This window comes from Lissotriton helveticus, chromosome 5_1, assembly GCF_964261635.1.
Source record: "Lissotriton helveticus chromosome 5_1, aLisHel1.1, whole genome shotgun sequence".
Classification (NCBI taxonomy): Eukaryota; Metazoa; Chordata; class Amphibia; order Caudata; family Salamandridae; genus Lissotriton; species Lissotriton helveticus.
Window position 1 is genome coordinate 1,972,686,052 of NC_136065.1, and position 16,963 is coordinate 1,972,703,014.

Genomic DNA, 16,963 nt, shown 5'->3' on the forward strand with positions numbered 1-16,963 from the left:
CGGTCAATACCCTCCAGGGTGGCCTTGGTGTACTTTAACCATGGTATTTGTAACCCTTTGTCCCTGTGCAGACAGTCTCTCACAATTTGTCTACTTAGGTCCGCCTCAGGGTTTACCCAGATTTTTAACCAAGCCATGATGTGTCTTAACTTGTTCTGGTCCTCTATGAAAGGTCTCCCCAGTTCCCTATGTACAATTGCGGCTGGGGTACTCTGAGGGACTTTTAAAATCCTTCGCATTAATTTATTTTCCTCCAGTTGCAATTGTTGCACATTAACATAGCCCCACACTTCTGAGCCGTACAAGACTTTTGAACAGCCTATCGAACTATAAAGGTTAATTACCTGTTCTGGGGACCAGCGACCCAGCCTTCTGCCAAAATTCGCTATGGCCCCATTTGCCGCTATTAGTTTTGTACAGCGGTCCTCCACTAGGGATCTGAATCTGCTGAGTTAACTATGAGTACACCGATAAAAAATGAAATATATGTCAGATAAAGGCTATGGAGAGATAAGGGGCATTATTGGAGAATGGTATTGAGGGAATTCGTGGAGAAGGAGGTAATACGGGTGAGAAAAAAAGACACCCACCCTGGCACAACCACCTCAAAGCTAGTCCTGTGTGTAGGCAAGAGCTTCGGAGCCCCGAAGAGGGGTAATAAGTGCTGTATACATTTTACAGTACACTATGGGGCCATTTCACAGCATTTCAACCTCTTATAGAAATACAGTTTCCGATGTCACACAATCCATAGACTCAAAAACAATGTTACCTCTGTTCGCACTTTGGTGCATGTTACCTCGAATATTTCAAGCTGCCTAGGGTCATTCTATGTCCCAGGTAAGCATGGATTAACAGCAGGCACAACGCGTTCAACCACATGAGTCAGGACAGACCCGAAATACCAGGTCTACCTTACCACCAAGCCAAGGATGAGGTAGCACGAAGACTCCCCTCCATAAACCTCTCAGGCTCAAAGAGGTATGATAAGGCCTCGCTAGAAAAACATGCATGTCTAAGGAGTGAGGTACGAAGAAACCTCACATGGTATGTCTGCAGGTTTTAGGAATGGGGTACTGACACTTAACTATCAGTGATGTATATAGGTGTTCCGAATGAGGTAGATTGATGCCTCGCTTCGATTGTAAAAACAACAGTTGATGGAAAGAATGCAGAACAATGTCATACATTCACCCCAGTACAGAGATCTGGGCCTAAATCCATCATTTTTTTGCTCACCATGCCATTCCAGTTTGAACCCAGCCATATGCAAATCAGTCTTGACCCTGTGCCCCATGGGAGCAGTCCAGCCCGAACTCCCAAGCCAGGTCCTCCCTGGACTGGAAACAAGCATCCTAGGACCGGTACCAACTAAATGAGGTATGAACAAGCCACTCAGGCGAATCCACCTGAACTGTTCATTGAAGTACATGATAACAGTGTTTCACGGCACAAATGAATGACCAGGAAATTACCATGAAAAATTTGCATTTCTCTTAGCGGTGTTCAGTTAGAATAACTGGTTATGTCAAAACATCCATAAAATAAACATCTTATATCTTAGACAATGTTGGGTGACTCCACCTTTCATAAACTCAGAAGTAAAAGGGATGAAAGTATTTTCAGCTCTGAGTAAAAGAGATTAATAACCACGTCACACAGGGTTAGGTAAAAGTTGAGGGTCATTTGAGCCCTACTGTGATGGTTACACAGTGACTAAGCATTTTATCTGTGTAGTAAAATCTTTTTTAACAGGTCAAGCAGTAATTTGCGTCACACCATTATTCAAGATTATGCAAAGTATAAAACATATTGTATGATTTTGTCTCAATCAGACCATGAGAAAACAAACCTTGTAACATGTATTGTTCATATTCACAGTATGGGTTTGGTTTGTTTTCATTTTAATAGCAGTTTTATTCATTCAACCCTGTCTGCGTTAACCTTGTCGTCGCTCTTGAAGTGCATTTTTCAAAAGTGCGCCTCACAGGAGGGGAATCATAGTTTGTATAGAATGTGGGATATATAGTGTAGAAATCTAACAGTGAGGTGAATAGAGTTTATTTGGACTAAGATACCTGGTATGATAATGTATTCAGTCTGCCTCGCAGAGCATCTGACAGGATGTTCTGCCAACATTCTAAATGAGTTTCAATTGGAATGTTCCGAAGGTAGCCGAAGGAGAGGGGGAGGGGAATAAGAGGACATGGGAAGGAGAGGGGGTACAAAACATGGGGGCATATTCTCAAGGATGTATCGCCAAGTTACCAGCACTTTATCGCAGCCAAGTCACAATAAATGTATGGCCCTATTCACAAGCTGGTGCTAACAGCCCATATCACCAGTTTACCTGCGATAGCAGCCGCAAAAAACATCCCCATAGATAACCCCGGCAACTATCGCTAATGAGATACAGAGTAGGCATTTCCACGCAAAAAGCCGCGACAACGCCACTCCACAACATTCTCAACGACCAACCAGATCGGCGATGAGAACTCAAAACAGGTGATAAGGTGCGTTAGCAGCAGGAATTTAACACCGGCTCTGACCTGGTGTGAAGTCGGACGACAGCCTGCACCAGAAAAGGGAGCCCAGGCCAGAGCCACACCTGAAGGGTAACAGATGCCATGGAGCCACTGACCATGCAGCTGGGAGCCCCAACAGGGCCACAACACCCACTGCCACCACCCTCAGGACCTCCCTGCTCCCCTGCTGGCACCGGTGTGTCTCCAACCACGTGCTAGTATGCACTACAGTTCACCAGGTCCCTCATCTGAAACAGAGTCCAGATACATGAATGGAAGACTACATACAATTGCACGCGCCATCATCGCCTGTCCACCACTGAGCACCCAGGCAGCTGCACCCCAGCCCCTCCCCCGCCCAACGGAAGCCATGGTGGGGGTGCTGCCTTCTGTGTGATCTGTCAAGTCAAGTCAAGTCAAGTCAAGTCAAGTCAAGATTTGTATAGCGCACTACTCACCCATGGGGTCTCAAGGCGCTTGAGGGAGGGGGTGTACGTTACTTATCGAATATCCAAGTTTTAAGTTGTTTTCTGAAGGAGGGAGCGGGGTCTCCTTGTAGCAGCTGGGCTGCCCTGCTCCTGGAGGTGGGGTGCGGAGGCTCTCCGCGAGCTGTTGGAAGATGTCGGAGTCAAAGTTGTGGTGTTCGTCATCAGAGAAGTGAGGTTTGGGCTGCTCTGCAGGAGTGTTGGATTTCCCTCTGCAATGTGGAAGGGAGATGCAGTTTAACATTGTGTTCACATGTATGTTGTCGCTTTGTACATGTTTTCATGCAGACTGCATGACTGTGTGCATTGTGGCTGTTTGGAAGGAGCTGCCTATTTGATGCGGACAGTGTGCACATTTCGACAACATCACAGATGTGTGTTAGTACTTTTACATTATCAACTCACATTTCCCTGCAATGCCAAATGTGATTGTCCAGTTTGTACACACATGCGGCACCAGTTGTGTCCTGTGTTCTGTTGTGGACGTGTTGCGGTTTGTACCACATCATTGTCAATGTTGATGTGCTCTGCATGTTGTGTGTGTGCTGCATTTTGGGTGAGACGCCCCTGTAGCTCTGATTTTGCGGCCCCTTCTCCCTTACATGGGATGTGACTTTGACTTCTGTGCTTATACGGTGCTGAGATGTTGCATACTTGGGTACAATGGTCTCTTGGTGGGAGTTGGTCGTCTGGGACATGGTTTATGCTCTACTTCATTGTGCATGTATGCCATTGTGCCCATCTTCCCCCGTCAACCCAGTCCCTGGTCATTACTCATCCTGGTGCTGTTGTGTCCGGTCATGTTGAGCAGTGTCTGGTCCCCCAACTCCTGTCTCCCCACTGATGACTGTGGACACCATTTCCTCCATATCGTCCAGCTCCTCCTGTGGCACAGGACTCCCACCTCCAGTCTGCATTGCTGATTTCCGCTTGTTGGCGAGTTTCTGCTTGGTTTTGCGCTTGACATCATATCAGCGCCACTTTACCTCCTGCATTGTCCGCTACAGCACTCCTACTGCATTCACCTTGTTCATTTTTTGTTGCCAATGACACAGTGGAGGTGACGAACAGTTGTCGATGGTGTTCTACCACCTCCGTTATCAGAATCCTGTTTTCCTGCAGACTGAAATGCTTCTTCCTTCTCTTCTCCTTGCCCTTCCCTGACCCCGAGGTCCCAGGCTGGTCCTCCGGGGGGCTTGTGGGGATCTGGTTGTCCTCTGTACTTGCTCCGGCAACCTCCATTGTGCTTCGCTGTTGTTTGGCTTTTGTTTGTATGTTTTTTTTTCTACTTTTATGGTGATTTTTCCTGCCTGACGTGTGTGAATTGAAGGCCTGTCGCTGGATTTCGCTTTTTTTGTATCGCAATTGACCTCATCGCAACTTTTTTTGCATTCGTGTTTCGCATTTTTGCAGCGTCGTGTTGACTTTGTCGCAGTCATTTGACACGTTATCGTGGGCCTATCACATGGTACCATAGTGTTGTGAATACAAAGTTAACACAGCGTTATTTTCCTGCGTAGACTGCTATGTGAAGAGTTGCGTTAAGCTAATTTTGCAGTTATTATCACACGTTCTGGAGAATATCCCCCATGCTGTTTAATGCAGTATCGAATTTATCCAAAAGCAGACATTTCCCCTGAGGAGTGATGAGAATATTTCTACTGAATGAAACAAATACTTCTGATTTCACCCCTCCTGTAGTTAGAGACCACCTGTCCCAGTGCAGGATTTAACTGAGACTGAATAAAACTCTTCCTAACACTACAATGTAGCTGTAGGATCCCCAGCGTCCTTTAAAATGAATCAATCACTACATTCGGACACCCATTCACCCACTCCTCCCCGCCGCTGTCTTAGGTCAGTGACCAAGCTTTAAACTTTTTTTTCTGTGCCTCTTAAGCTGGATCCTGGTGGTTCGTCAGTAGTTCTACAACTACAGATTTCAGCTCTCACCTCAGTGACACAGTGATAAAAGATTGTGGTTCTTCGAATGTGGAATTCAGGAGCCTAGTCACAGAGGGAGCCCTCTTAGCATAAACAAACAACCATTGGCAAAACCAGTAGGTCACACCATTTGCTGTTTCTGTAATTGCATCCAGATATATAATACAAGTAACATCATACCTACAACAAGTCAGGGCTATTGGCTTTGTCAATGGTTGTTAGTTGCATAAGATAAATAAGCAGCAACTATGGGTTGTATATAATATTGAAAAAGCTTCCACTTAAAGCCCTGGTGACACAAGGACAATGTTGCTGCTCCTGAGTTTCAAAAGGAGAGGGGAAATCCAGAGAGAAAATGACTCTCTTTAAAGGATTTCCCTTCCGAACAACGCTCACCTGGCATGACGTCATGGTGTTACTTCTCTACTAGTGAGAAGTGAGCAGTGTGAGCACACACACATCCATGTGCCTGCTGTCACTGCAGTCCGGTGAAAAACGGACCGCCTGTGCCAGGGCACAAAACTGAGCCTGATCGAGACCCATCATTAAATACTTTTATTTGATTTCATTTAAAAAAATCCTAAAAGGGTGGGGAACCACCAGTCATAAAATGTACATTTTGGAGTAAAAACAGGTGAGTATAAAACATACAGACAATACCATAAGTGAGTTTCTGGACGAGGTGTACGGGAACTTATTATGTTAGTTAATGGTTTCCTTTTTTTCCAGTTCTGTTGCTGCAGTTTTGAGGAATTTTATGGCTCTACATGACAGTTGGATTGATAGTCCTCCGAGGCATTGGATGACGGCTACTCTACATGACCTTATTTGTTCCTTCCTAAATGCTTGCCAAGCGTGATAGAGACCCGTTTCGAGGCCTCCTTTAAACAAGCATTTGCAATGCCATAGGTCTCGCATCAGGAAAGTTTGAGCTATTGGTATTGTAAATGACAAATTTTTTATTTATGTGTTGGTTTTGAAAATAGCGAAATTAATAACTTTGTTATTTACAATGCCAAAAGTTTTAACTTTCGCAAATGTGACACCTATAGCATTTGTAATGCAATATGTGTTGTATTTACGTGACTTAGATGTATTTATATTACAAATAAAAATGGCTTTTACTTTTTTTAATAATTAATACTTAAATAAAAGTTATTGTAATTTATAATGGCAATAGCTTTTGTAAATAGCTTTTGTGAAGATTATGTTCATTGTATTTTATTGTGACTAAAATCCAAGAACAGGAGTGAAATATTAACATCTTTTTGTGACATTTGTAATAAAGCTTGAAACATTGAGAGAACATATTCGAACCAGTTGTTGTTGAATGGTTGCACAGATTGATGCTGTGGTGGCGCTGAGTGATGTTGTGGTGGCAACGAGTGATGCTGTGGCAGTCACTGATGCTGTGTGGGTGCAGTGTGTGAGGGTGCAGTGTGTGTGAGGGTGCAGTGTGTGTGAGGGTGTAGTGTGTGTGAGGGTGTGGTGTGTGAGGGTCCAGTGTGTGAGGGTGCGGTGTGTGAGGGTGCAGAGTGTGTGAGGGTGCAGAGTATGTGAGGGTGCAGAGTGTGTGAGGGTGCAGAGTGTGAGGGTGCAGTGTGTGTGAGGGTGCGGTGTGTTAGGGTGCGGTGTGTGAGGGTGCAGAGTGTGTGAGGGTGCGGAGAGTGTGAGGGTGCGGAGTGTGTGAGGGTGCGGAGTGTGCGAGGGTGCAGAGTGTGTGAGGGTGCAGAGTGTGTGAGGGTGCAGAGTGTGTGAGGGTGCAGAGTGTGAGAGGGTGCAGAGTGTGTGAGGGTGCAGAGTGTGTGAGGGTGCAGAGTGTGTGAGGGTGCAGAGTGTGTGAGGGTGCGGTGTGTGCAGTGTATGTGAGGGTGCAGTTTGTGTGAGGGTGCAGAGTGTGTGAGGGTGAGTCTCCTGGGAACATAAACTATGGGAAAATAAATATTGGGAAACATTACATACGTGTGGGAGTTTGCATGGCAATATGTAATGGCAATATACAAAATAAAGAAACACAGGGGTAAATACCAGCTATAAAAAATCCATTAAGTTGCGGGAGACGCACAGCAGCTGTGGTTTCATGTAAATAAAATAAAACAAGTCACTGCGAACACGCTGTGTAGCCAATAAATTAGATGTCTGCCCACAAGGCTGTAGTCAGACACCCTTTCATGCACAGGACTTAAGTCTCAAACAATCTCTTGCCAGTGTTGTCAAAGTCAGGACTAGCTCCCCCTGGATGATTTCTAAAGCAGGCCTTTTGAGTGTAAATATTAGCCCAGGGTGTTTACGTGTCGCTGGAGATCCTTCAAATATCAGGCAGTTATCCCTGCAGGGCTGGCTCCGCATATCATCCTTCAAGCAAGGCTTACAATACACATAGCTCTGAGAGGCCATTAATTAGTTGGTGCGCGCTGCCTAACTGGTCTAATCAATGGTCAACAGGGGAAGGCAGATTCTGTACCTAAAGGAAGTGTTCACACAGTCTGTCTGCAGGGAAAAAAGTCGTGGTGCTGCAGCGACATGTTCAAGATCACACAGTGTGCCTCTCTGATAGCAGCCATAGCATTTCTAAAACTGTTTTATGGTTAAAAAAAATCTTAATGGGCGTAGGAGAAAGGATGATAACATATTCAGAGGCGGGTGTTTGAACAATATATACAAACTTTTAGCCCAGAAAACATCTATGTGTGTTTTAGGTGTTTTACATAAAGTGTCTTAGTCGAAGAAATAATGGAAGGTCACAGGCACGTCGGCTACAAGAGAAACACACACACACTGAAAGAAATAAAAAAGCGGCATACAAACACGCAATTGCACAAACATGTATGCACAAATAGGGCTCAGTAGTACACTCGACCATTAACACACATAGTCAGGTGCATACTCGTGCACGCTTGACAAGCGCTGCTCGGACTTAGGCTGTAAAATAACAAGCACTGCGAGGGCCCAGGTGCGAGGCATGAATAGCGATGCGAAGACCTGGGCAGGAGGCATGAGCAGCGCCGCGTGGACATTGAGGGATTGTGACGAACATATTTTCAAATATTTAAAACTCTATCTTCAGTTTGCGGAGACTCCAATAAAACCTTGCTCCCTTTGCTGATGCGTTTCTGGCATTAACATAACAAGCAATAATTCACCGTTGCGGTCCGGGGGCAAAAGCAGGAAGTCAGGCATCCTTGCCGTGACATGGGCAGGGATGTGATGCGGCCAGAAGAGGCTGGTTGTGCTCGTTCGCGCGGGGCTGCCATGAGGAAGGGAGAGCCCTGCGAGCTGTGAAAGTTTTCAGAAGTCCGAGAGGCGGGGTGTGATTCTGCAGGGCTCCCGTATGCCGAGGGAGCCCTGCAGAGCATCGCATTGGAACCCCGAGCAGGCTGCCAAGAACAGTCTATACAGCAGCCCGATGACTGGGGCTGCATGCTGGCAGATGTGAACGGCGTTAGCGGTGCGTGTACGACTTTGCATGTTTCCTCTGGGCGGGGCGGGGGTTGTGGTCGTGCCAGGGAGCCAGTTTTAGGAGGCACGCGTTGACGGGGCACGTTTCTTTTTTCCGGGTGGCATGCGGCGCCATGTATACAAATGCATCCCCTCCCATGGTGGTAAACTGCCAGATCACAGCACCCTGAAAAGCCGTGAATAATTTACATTTACTAGCGCCAGCAAGGCGCCACTTGCTTTTAACTACACGCCATAAATCTGAAAGAGCCAGCTGGACAGAAGTAAGAACGAAACTGAAAGCTAAAAAGGAGTCTGAGCGCGCATTGTAAGCTAATTCCGGCCTGCTCAATGAAGCGCGTGTTCACGCGCGCGCGACCCGCTCCGATCCGATTCCTGAAAATGCGCGTGGCCATCTCTTGTCTCCTGGGAAGCAGAGCCGGTGACTATAGGTCTCGCAGTTAGACAGCGCTTTTCGCGCTGTAATCGCAGGCGAGACCTAAAAACTGCTGGTGCTCAGCACCCGGTGAGACCCGGCTCACTTAAAGCCCTTCAAGTGTGTATTTCACACTCCCACCGCTATAAATTTTTTGTGAGCATGTGATTAGGGCAACAGAGAAGAGGGACAATCAAATGACAACAAAGAGTGAAGGGGGAGCAAATGGCAACTGGGCGGGGGCGAGGGGAGTATAGTGCATCGAGAGAAAAAAATGTTTTGCCCTGGAGGAGGGCGGAGAAGCAGAAGAGGGAAGGCAGCTGGAAAACACAATTTGAGTGCTTTTCGGTAAAGAAAAAAAAGTGTGCCCGAAAAATGAATACTCGTGGAAAAATAGAAGGAACCATAAACAGGCAATGCTCCACGGGGGGAGCAAACACACGATAGACGGGCATAAACAAATAAAGTTAGTGACTAGAAGGAAGCAAATACGATTAACAAAACACAAAGCCAATGGAAAGCTATGCGCGGAATGCATTCCTTAGTGAGCTTTGACATGTCGGAGTATGTCTTTACAAGCAGGCAGGTGTCCTGTCTGGTAGGCATCGGCCTAAAAACTACCATGGGGTTACTTACAAGGCTCTTCAGAAAACAGTTATCTTCTTGGCTAATCTTTCCCCACTGCTCCACACCCAAACACACACTGCTGTCTGTCAACCAGCCGACATTCCCCGATGACCTCACAGCTCTCTGCTGCTCTGATTGACTTTGGAATTCGCAATTTCGCAATTTCATACAGAAAACCCACCATGCCGAAAAGGCATGAAAATCAATAATCCATTCTGAAAACAATCTCAAAGTAAAGGAAACACACGCCAATGTACAGCTCCTTGGGGTTGCGGTGGGGGTGCCTCCCTTCCTAAAAGCCCTACAGGCTTAAGGAATGACATACGAGAACGTGCTTGCCCACTAAATGAGGTGAAAGGTCATTTTAATTAAGACGGATAAGCTAAATTGACACCTCTCTTCCAGTAACTCCACAGGCCTGTGACATGAGCTACGATGACGCAGTGACCGCCCCACCCCCGTATCCAGCCGGGGCCGTCACTTGAGCGAAGGGACGGTGTATTTGAGGGTGATTAGGGGGCGGTATTCACGTGTACTCAGAGGGCCCACTGTGTGAAGTATCTGCTGTCAGCACGGCTGGCAGTGCCCCCTCCGGGAGGAGGGATGGAATATTTGGGAACAGGGAGAGAGATGAGTGTGCGCTGCAGATATAGCTTGTTACAACACAGGGCATGAAAATAGCAGCAGGCGGAGGGGGTATAAATCGCGCGCTGCCAGGCGCACGGCACAGAGCCTCAGAGAGACTGGCAGAGGAAGAGGGAGACAGCCAGAGCAGAGAGAGAGTAGTACAGGGCTAGTCATATCAAGCAAGGAGGGCTACCTGCAGCAGGCTGAACAACAAACACAGGTGCGGACAGGCCCAGGCCAGGTACCAGGAGCAGACAGACGGACAGACAGACACACGTCGCAGAGATGTCGGGGCGCACTGTGGTACTCCGGAGTGGAGGGATGCTCACTGCAGCCGAGCTGAGCTGCCAGGTGCAGGAAGAGGACAAGGCCCGGAGGGAGACCTACACGGCGGACTGGAGGGACCTCAGTCTGTCCAGCAGAGCTGAGAAGGGGTGAGAGAGTGGGGGTTTGGGGATGGGAAGAGGTAGTGAAGGATGGGGGAGGGGGGGGCATGGGAATGCCCTGAGGGTGTTGGGTTAGTTTAATTTGCAGGCGTGAGGAAGGGCTTGGGAGGAAGGTAAGTGAGTGAGTGTGGAGCCAGGGGGAGTGAATGAGGGGGAGGTGTGGTTGTAGGGGTGTTTAGGAGAAGTGATAGGAAATGGAGAGTAGCAGATGTGCGAGTGAGTCTGTGGCTAAGGGGGGTGAGTGAGGGTGGATCCAAGGAGAGTTAGGCTTGAGTGTACACACAAGTGCTGGCAAAGTGAAGGTGAGAGAGCATTGGCCTATGGTTTGATTTAGTGAGGGTGAGTGAAAGTGGGTCTATAGAGTGCTTAAATGAAGGCGCGTGGGTGTTGCTCTTCAGAGGAGGCTCTGTGCGCCCTACCATCTTTCCTTGCCTAATTTCCGACCTTCGTCCCTTCCTTTCATGCCCCTTTCATCGAACCTTCTTTCATTACTTCTCCCCTTCATCCTCTTTCCATATTTTCCCTCTTTCTTCTTGCCTTCCTCTTTGCTTTTTAGACATTGCAGCCTCATCTGTCTATTATCCTCAGTCCCTTTCAAAAACTCTTCTCTTTTCGAATGCAGTCAGTTTATGGTGTATTTGGAATACTGATATCTGTGTTGCAATCTAGTGTATTTGTGCTGTAGGAAAAATAAACAAAATCAATTTATTCTTTCCCACTTCCATACAATTCTTGTTATTTCCATTTATACGTAATAAGTTGTTGAGTAGTGTGACCTACAAGAGGTGTATTGTTGTGGGCATTGTAGGGACTATGATGAAAATTACAGTTGACCAGGTAAATTGGTGCCTGTTGAAGCCGGTCAGGAGCACGGGGGTTTTGGGCATGGAATGAACACTTATGAAGAAACTCCATTTGGTTCCAGCTGTATCCCGGAGCTTGCTCCTGGATCCTAATGGCGTCTGAAGGTTTCAGCGGTATGTTTTAACCAGAAGAACATTCCCTGTTCTTCTGATGGAAACACAGATCTCAGTTTCCAAAAGTCATGTGCCTCAATCAGATCCAGTAAAAAAAAATGTCAACTGATTAATTGGAATTTCCAGGAGTAAATTTGTGAAATTTTGTCTTGAGTTGTTGCTGGGGGTTTTCCAAACCCTCCTACTTCCTACCCAGTTCTCTCGAAAGAGTGTCACGCTAGATGCGTATACTTGCATTATTCTTTCCTTCCTTCCTTTCTCCCGTTCTTCTTTCCTTTACCCATACTTTCTTCTTTACCTCTTTTATTTCTTCTTTCATTATGACACCCTTTCTTTCTTCCTTAAACTTCCCTTCCTGCTTTCTTTCCAACTTTCTCCCTTTTCCTCAATGTATCTCTTTCTTCTTCCTCGATTTCTAATTCCTCATCTGTTGTCCTACCGCCTCCTCACCCATATCCTCCATGAAGGGCTAGCAAAAGTATTATATATTTGCCCTCTTTGCATGCAAAATGGCAGTTGGGTTCTCTGGTATTAATGAAGGATGAGAGAGGAGGGGAGTGAAGTTAGAAAGGATGGACACAAACACACGAACAACAAAAAATACCCACTGGTCATAAAGTTCTAAGCAAGTTGGACATTTAAGTGAAAGTTGTATCATGAGCATTTTATATACAACTAAGTTTTGAATTGAGTTATAAGTAGGGCTCCCGGTATTTTTTTTTTAACATTTCCGTCTGTATTTATCCATATTTATTTTTGGCCGTTGTATCTGTATTTATCCATATTTTTTTGTGTTTTGCGTATAACTGTAGTTGTAAAACTGCACATTGCCATATTTATTTAAATGATAGACGCAGACTCATACTTTGATGTCTGTCGTGTTTAAGCTTTTTAAGTTGCCAAATATTACATAACAGTACATTCACTGGCAAATATTAGCATTATACCACAAATGTATGTTGACAAATGCAGTTATTGAAAGAAATTTCATCCTGTTTTTAATTTTCCATGCTGTCCATCTGCTCAGCTGTTGAACTAAATTCATGAAAGACAGCATGAAGAGTCACTGAAAAGAAGCAAATTTTCTGTATTTATCAATAATAAAAAAAAATGCAGACAGAAAACACATTGTTTTTTGTTCGTATTTATCTGTAAATATCTGTAAAAACGGAAAATAGGGAGCCCTTGTTATAAGTAAGGAAAAGCTAAGCAAGTTTTCGATTTGCATACATAATGCTTGTAAGATATCAGCAACATAGTTTGAGAGTAAGCACAAGAAAAAGGTGTGCAATCAGAAAAAAGGCCAACAAACTACTCCAACAAAGATAGGGAGATGAGGAGTAAGAACTTCACATTGAAACTGTGGAATAACAAAACTAGTTTTAATAAAGACAATGATGGACAATGCCTGCCAGAGAAACTGTGCATTGATGTTCAACGACCCCGCATGTACAAATGGACCTTCAGAAATGAGGAATGGCAACTTTCAGAAAGGCAACAGCAGCACCCATAAAGGTGACATCAGGGAAATAAAAGCCAAAATCTTCCACTTGAAAAAATTAGGGAAAGGAACTGAAGGACAACACAATTAACGCAGACAGTGAGACCAAAGGCAACAATAGCTTGCCAACTTCGGGAGGGTGAAGTTTTCAACTTTACCACAACTTTACCACTAGGATTTTGTCTCAGTTAAACTTAAGTTTTTCTTAATTTTAACTTAAGACCAAAACTTATGTTTAACTGAGACAAAATCCTAACTTTAGAACTCCTAAATGCCTTCTGTGAATACCGAAAGTCATAAAGTTAGGATTTTGCCTCAGATTACTTTTGGGAATCAGGGCCAATGAATTCCACAGGGACAGGGCAATCATGCACGACAGACCAAACACATGAATGAAACAAGCGAAGGCAGGAGTGGGCAATTACAACTGCAAGAATTGGACAACCCTGGACAATTACTCCCAGAAGGACAGACTGACAACGGGCAATGGCTCCTGTCCTGGACAGGGCAAACATTGACAAGCAAGGGTATTCATTTCCACAAGGACAGAGTGGTCATTGGCAATGAGGGGTAATAACTTTCACAAGGACAGAGTGACTATGAGCGACAGGGGGCAAACACAGAAGCACAGAATGAACAAGGGCAGTGAGGGTCAGCAGCGTCTGCCGGGCGACCGTTAGAAATTGCTTTGCCATGGCCTGAGCAGCCATGGACAACTCCCACCAAGACAGGAACACTATGGACAAGTATATACTCTAATTACCAGTAAGTTTGGCAGCTTTTGGGAAAGCCTTACTCCTCCTGGCTGACTGCAGATTGCTGTGACAATTAATTTTTATATTTATATAATTTCCTGGAAGACCTGTGACACCAGTTAGGTTCAAATCAGATAGTCTCCTCTACTCTAAATGTTTTACTAGGAGATTTCTTCTAAATGTAGTCATTCATTCTTAAGTTTGTTCTATTGATTTTCACTGTATGGGTTTTGGTGCCCTTTAAATAAAAACATCTGCACAACATATCCTTGTAATCTAGTCTGCCTCTGGTTCTAAACTCAACTACTAGTTGAGGGTTGCCATTGATGTCTCTTTATATGATATAATGGAGGCTGCTAAAGCCTGGGATGAAATCTAATAAGAATTGTTAATGAAAACAATTGGTCATCAAGATGATATATCATTTGTTGATCAGGGACTCTGACACTTATGCTCCTTCAATCTCTCCACAGCTGTGCTCTGAGAGAAGCCAATGATCGCCGAAGAGAGACCTACGCCAAGCAGCACGAGGTCCTTTTCATGGTTCAGAGGTCACCCTGGAATATCATGAAGCTTGGTCGCCTTGGGGAGGCACAAAAAGAATATCATCTGCCCTACCAGCGGGCCCTGCCAGTGCCCATCTTCAAGCCTGTGGACCTGGGAGGCAAGACGGAACGAGTGCCCACACCACAGGAACTGCGCAGAATGATTGAGTTTGAAAGAGCCCTGAGCAATCCAGGCAATGGACTGTGCAAAGACAAGAAGATGATTTCCGAAATCACCAAAGAATTGCCCCCGGTCATGCAGCCCACACGCATGGACTTTGGAAAGGTGCCACTGCCAAGGTCCCTGTCCAGAACCTTGTCCCAGGAAGCCCAGCGGGGCTAAAGAATGCAGGAGGTCAATCCACTGTGCTTGTGTTGCAATGCTCTCTCTAGAAAATCAAGTGCCTTGAGGCAGTAGAGCTCTGTATGTGTTGTGTTAGGACAGGCAGCAATGCTTAGCATACCAAAAGCTATGAAGAGCAGAGCTGTGGTAACGCTGCCAAGTAGACAGGATGGTGACTTCCAGCACCAATCCCTCACACTCTGAGATCCTTTCTGATGCAGGATTGGCAATGGCAAGAACAAGCCTGGTACTCGTGCTACCCCCATTCTGCAGTTAGGACCTGTAAGATCCCAGCTGGAAAGGTCAGGGGGAAGCCATAAGAAAGTGCAGTGAAGGGAAAGTAGACTATGGTATAGAGAAGTGACAATCCCATGATTAGAAGGAGGAGCAAGGCCACCATTTACATTCAGGAAGCGGAGAGGTAATATTGACTCTTCTGTTGGGCCTTCTCCCCACATATCCAGTCCATTGTTGACGCCATTTTGTGTGGTTCTTTTTGGAACCTATTGAGTCACAAACATCTCAGTGCAGTGAGGTGTAAGATGAGAGCAGAGGCAATGGGATGTGGAAGTCAGGCACCAGAATTTCACCCAGACTGTAGGAGGTTGACAGGAAACACATCAGAAGGCCTTCTTCCTTTGAGATGTTGGCATGGGAATATATGCAGGGTTACCTGTACCTGAGGGCAAAAGAACAACATAGGAAGGTTATTGAGCTACACTTTTGGGAATGTCAGCTGCCTCTCAAAACCGAAAGAAAAGATGTGCTTCCATTGCGCCTTGGTGTTCTAACTTACAACCCAAGGTCAACCCTACTTGATTTGCAGTAGCATGGCAGTAGGGATGCTTTAAGGGGTGCAGGAAGGGAGATGGGTGGGTAGTGTATAGATGCTAGTTCAGTCCAGTGTCATGAGTGAAAGAGCACTGGCATGAAGTGGAAAATTACTTGACAGTCAAGGAAGGAGCAGAAAGGTAACAAAGGTTGGACCAATCTAGTGGTGTTCTCAGAGGGGTATGGCATGGTGGGGGGCAGTACTGGAGGTTACCTAATCCCACATTGATGTGTGCTAAACGAGAAAGCAGTGGACGCAGGGGCAATCCAGTGCTGTGTGAAGAGTGGTACTGGGGGAAGAGGGATATTAGACCAGTCCATATGAGGAGAGCCCCGGGAGTTGTCTTTGAAAGGACTGCTGTGTGAGCATTTCATAGCATCCTTCCCTTATACTCACAGTTACCTCTGTTGTGATGTGTCATAACGCGCATGCCATTGTATTCAGTTTGACCATCCATTTATCGCTTACAAAATAAAGTTATTTTTCTATCTGGTATAAAATGATGCCAGCTTTTATGGATCTGATAATAAAATGGTGTCAGTCACTCCTTGGTTTCTGGTTGTTTATTATTGTTCCCATTCGTGTGTTGTTTTTGCCTGATGATTTTAGTTGTTCTAAGTGCAGAGGGTGGGTTCTAAAATACCATGCAGTTCAAACAGAAAGACTTTGGATTTAAGGTTAAAACACAACAAATACATCAACACAGAAATAAAATATAATGCATTCTTCGATCGAAAATAATGTGTAGGCATTGCTAAAGCCGCTGATTTCTCCCAGCTCTACGAGCAGACGAGGACTGCAATGCGCCAGCTGGGTATAGATGCCAGCACATAAGGGACTTCTCCATGGAACTCTCTCCTTCCCCAATTGATCAATGGTTTTTCGATGGGTGTTTGAGTAAATATGGAAGTTTTGTAAGGCTGGCACAAACATCTATATATCAATGTTTGACATATTTCTAGAGGAATATCCTTCTGGCCGGCTAGCGTGATATGCCCAAGTACTCACCTTACATGCCAGCTTTCCCACGGACTCTCACCACATGCCAGATGTTACCATATACAACAGACACTCACCACATGCCAGATTTTACCATGTACAAGATGCACTCTCACCACATGCCAGATTTGACCATATATAACAGGGACTCACACCACATGCCAGGTTCTGCCCTCATTTGCCAGGCACTCCCACCACATTTCATGCACTGCTTTTGTGAAAAGTTCCTGAATACTTTTGCTTCACTGCTGACTATGCGTGATCCTAGGGGCAGATTTATGTTAACTGGCGCATCCCCAGGGATGCGCCAGTTAACATGCGCCACAGTGCGCCATTGCTCCGCCACCCATCGTGCGCCGCATTTATGATGCGGCGCACCATGGTGCAAGGCAGTGAGGATGCGTGACGCATCTCTCGGCGTACGTGCGGCGCATTGCAGGAGTCATGTCGCAAGTGCGACATGACTCCTGCAATGCACAGGAG

General features: G+C 45.7%; 1 protein-coding gene across 1 annotated transcript; it reads left to right on the forward strand.

The window, feature by feature from the left end:
* Nucleotides 1–10,174: 10,174 nt before the first annotated feature.
* On the forward strand, nt 10,175–16,025 carry LOC144756109 (telethonin-like). Its single transcript, XM_078645655.1, has 2 exons — nt 10,175–10,516; nt 14,235–16,025. Exons 1-2 carry the CDS (start codon nt 10,368–10,370, stop codon nt 14,647–14,649), a joined length of 564 nt encoding a protein of 187 aa, XP_078501781.1. The 5' UTR covers nt 10,175–10,367; the 3' UTR covers nt 14,650–16,025.
* The last annotated feature ends 938 nt before the right edge of the window (nt 16,026–16,963 follow it).

Coding starts and splice junctions, on each gene's coding strand:
- LOC144756109 (XM_078645655.1), top strand. CDS start 10,368: ATGTCGGGGCGCACTGTGGTACTCCGGAGTGGAGGGATGCTCACTGCA. Junction 10,517..14,234: donor TCCAGCAGAGCTGAGAAGGG/GTGAGAGAGTGG, acceptor ATCTCTCCACAG/CTGTGCTCTGAGAGAAGCCA.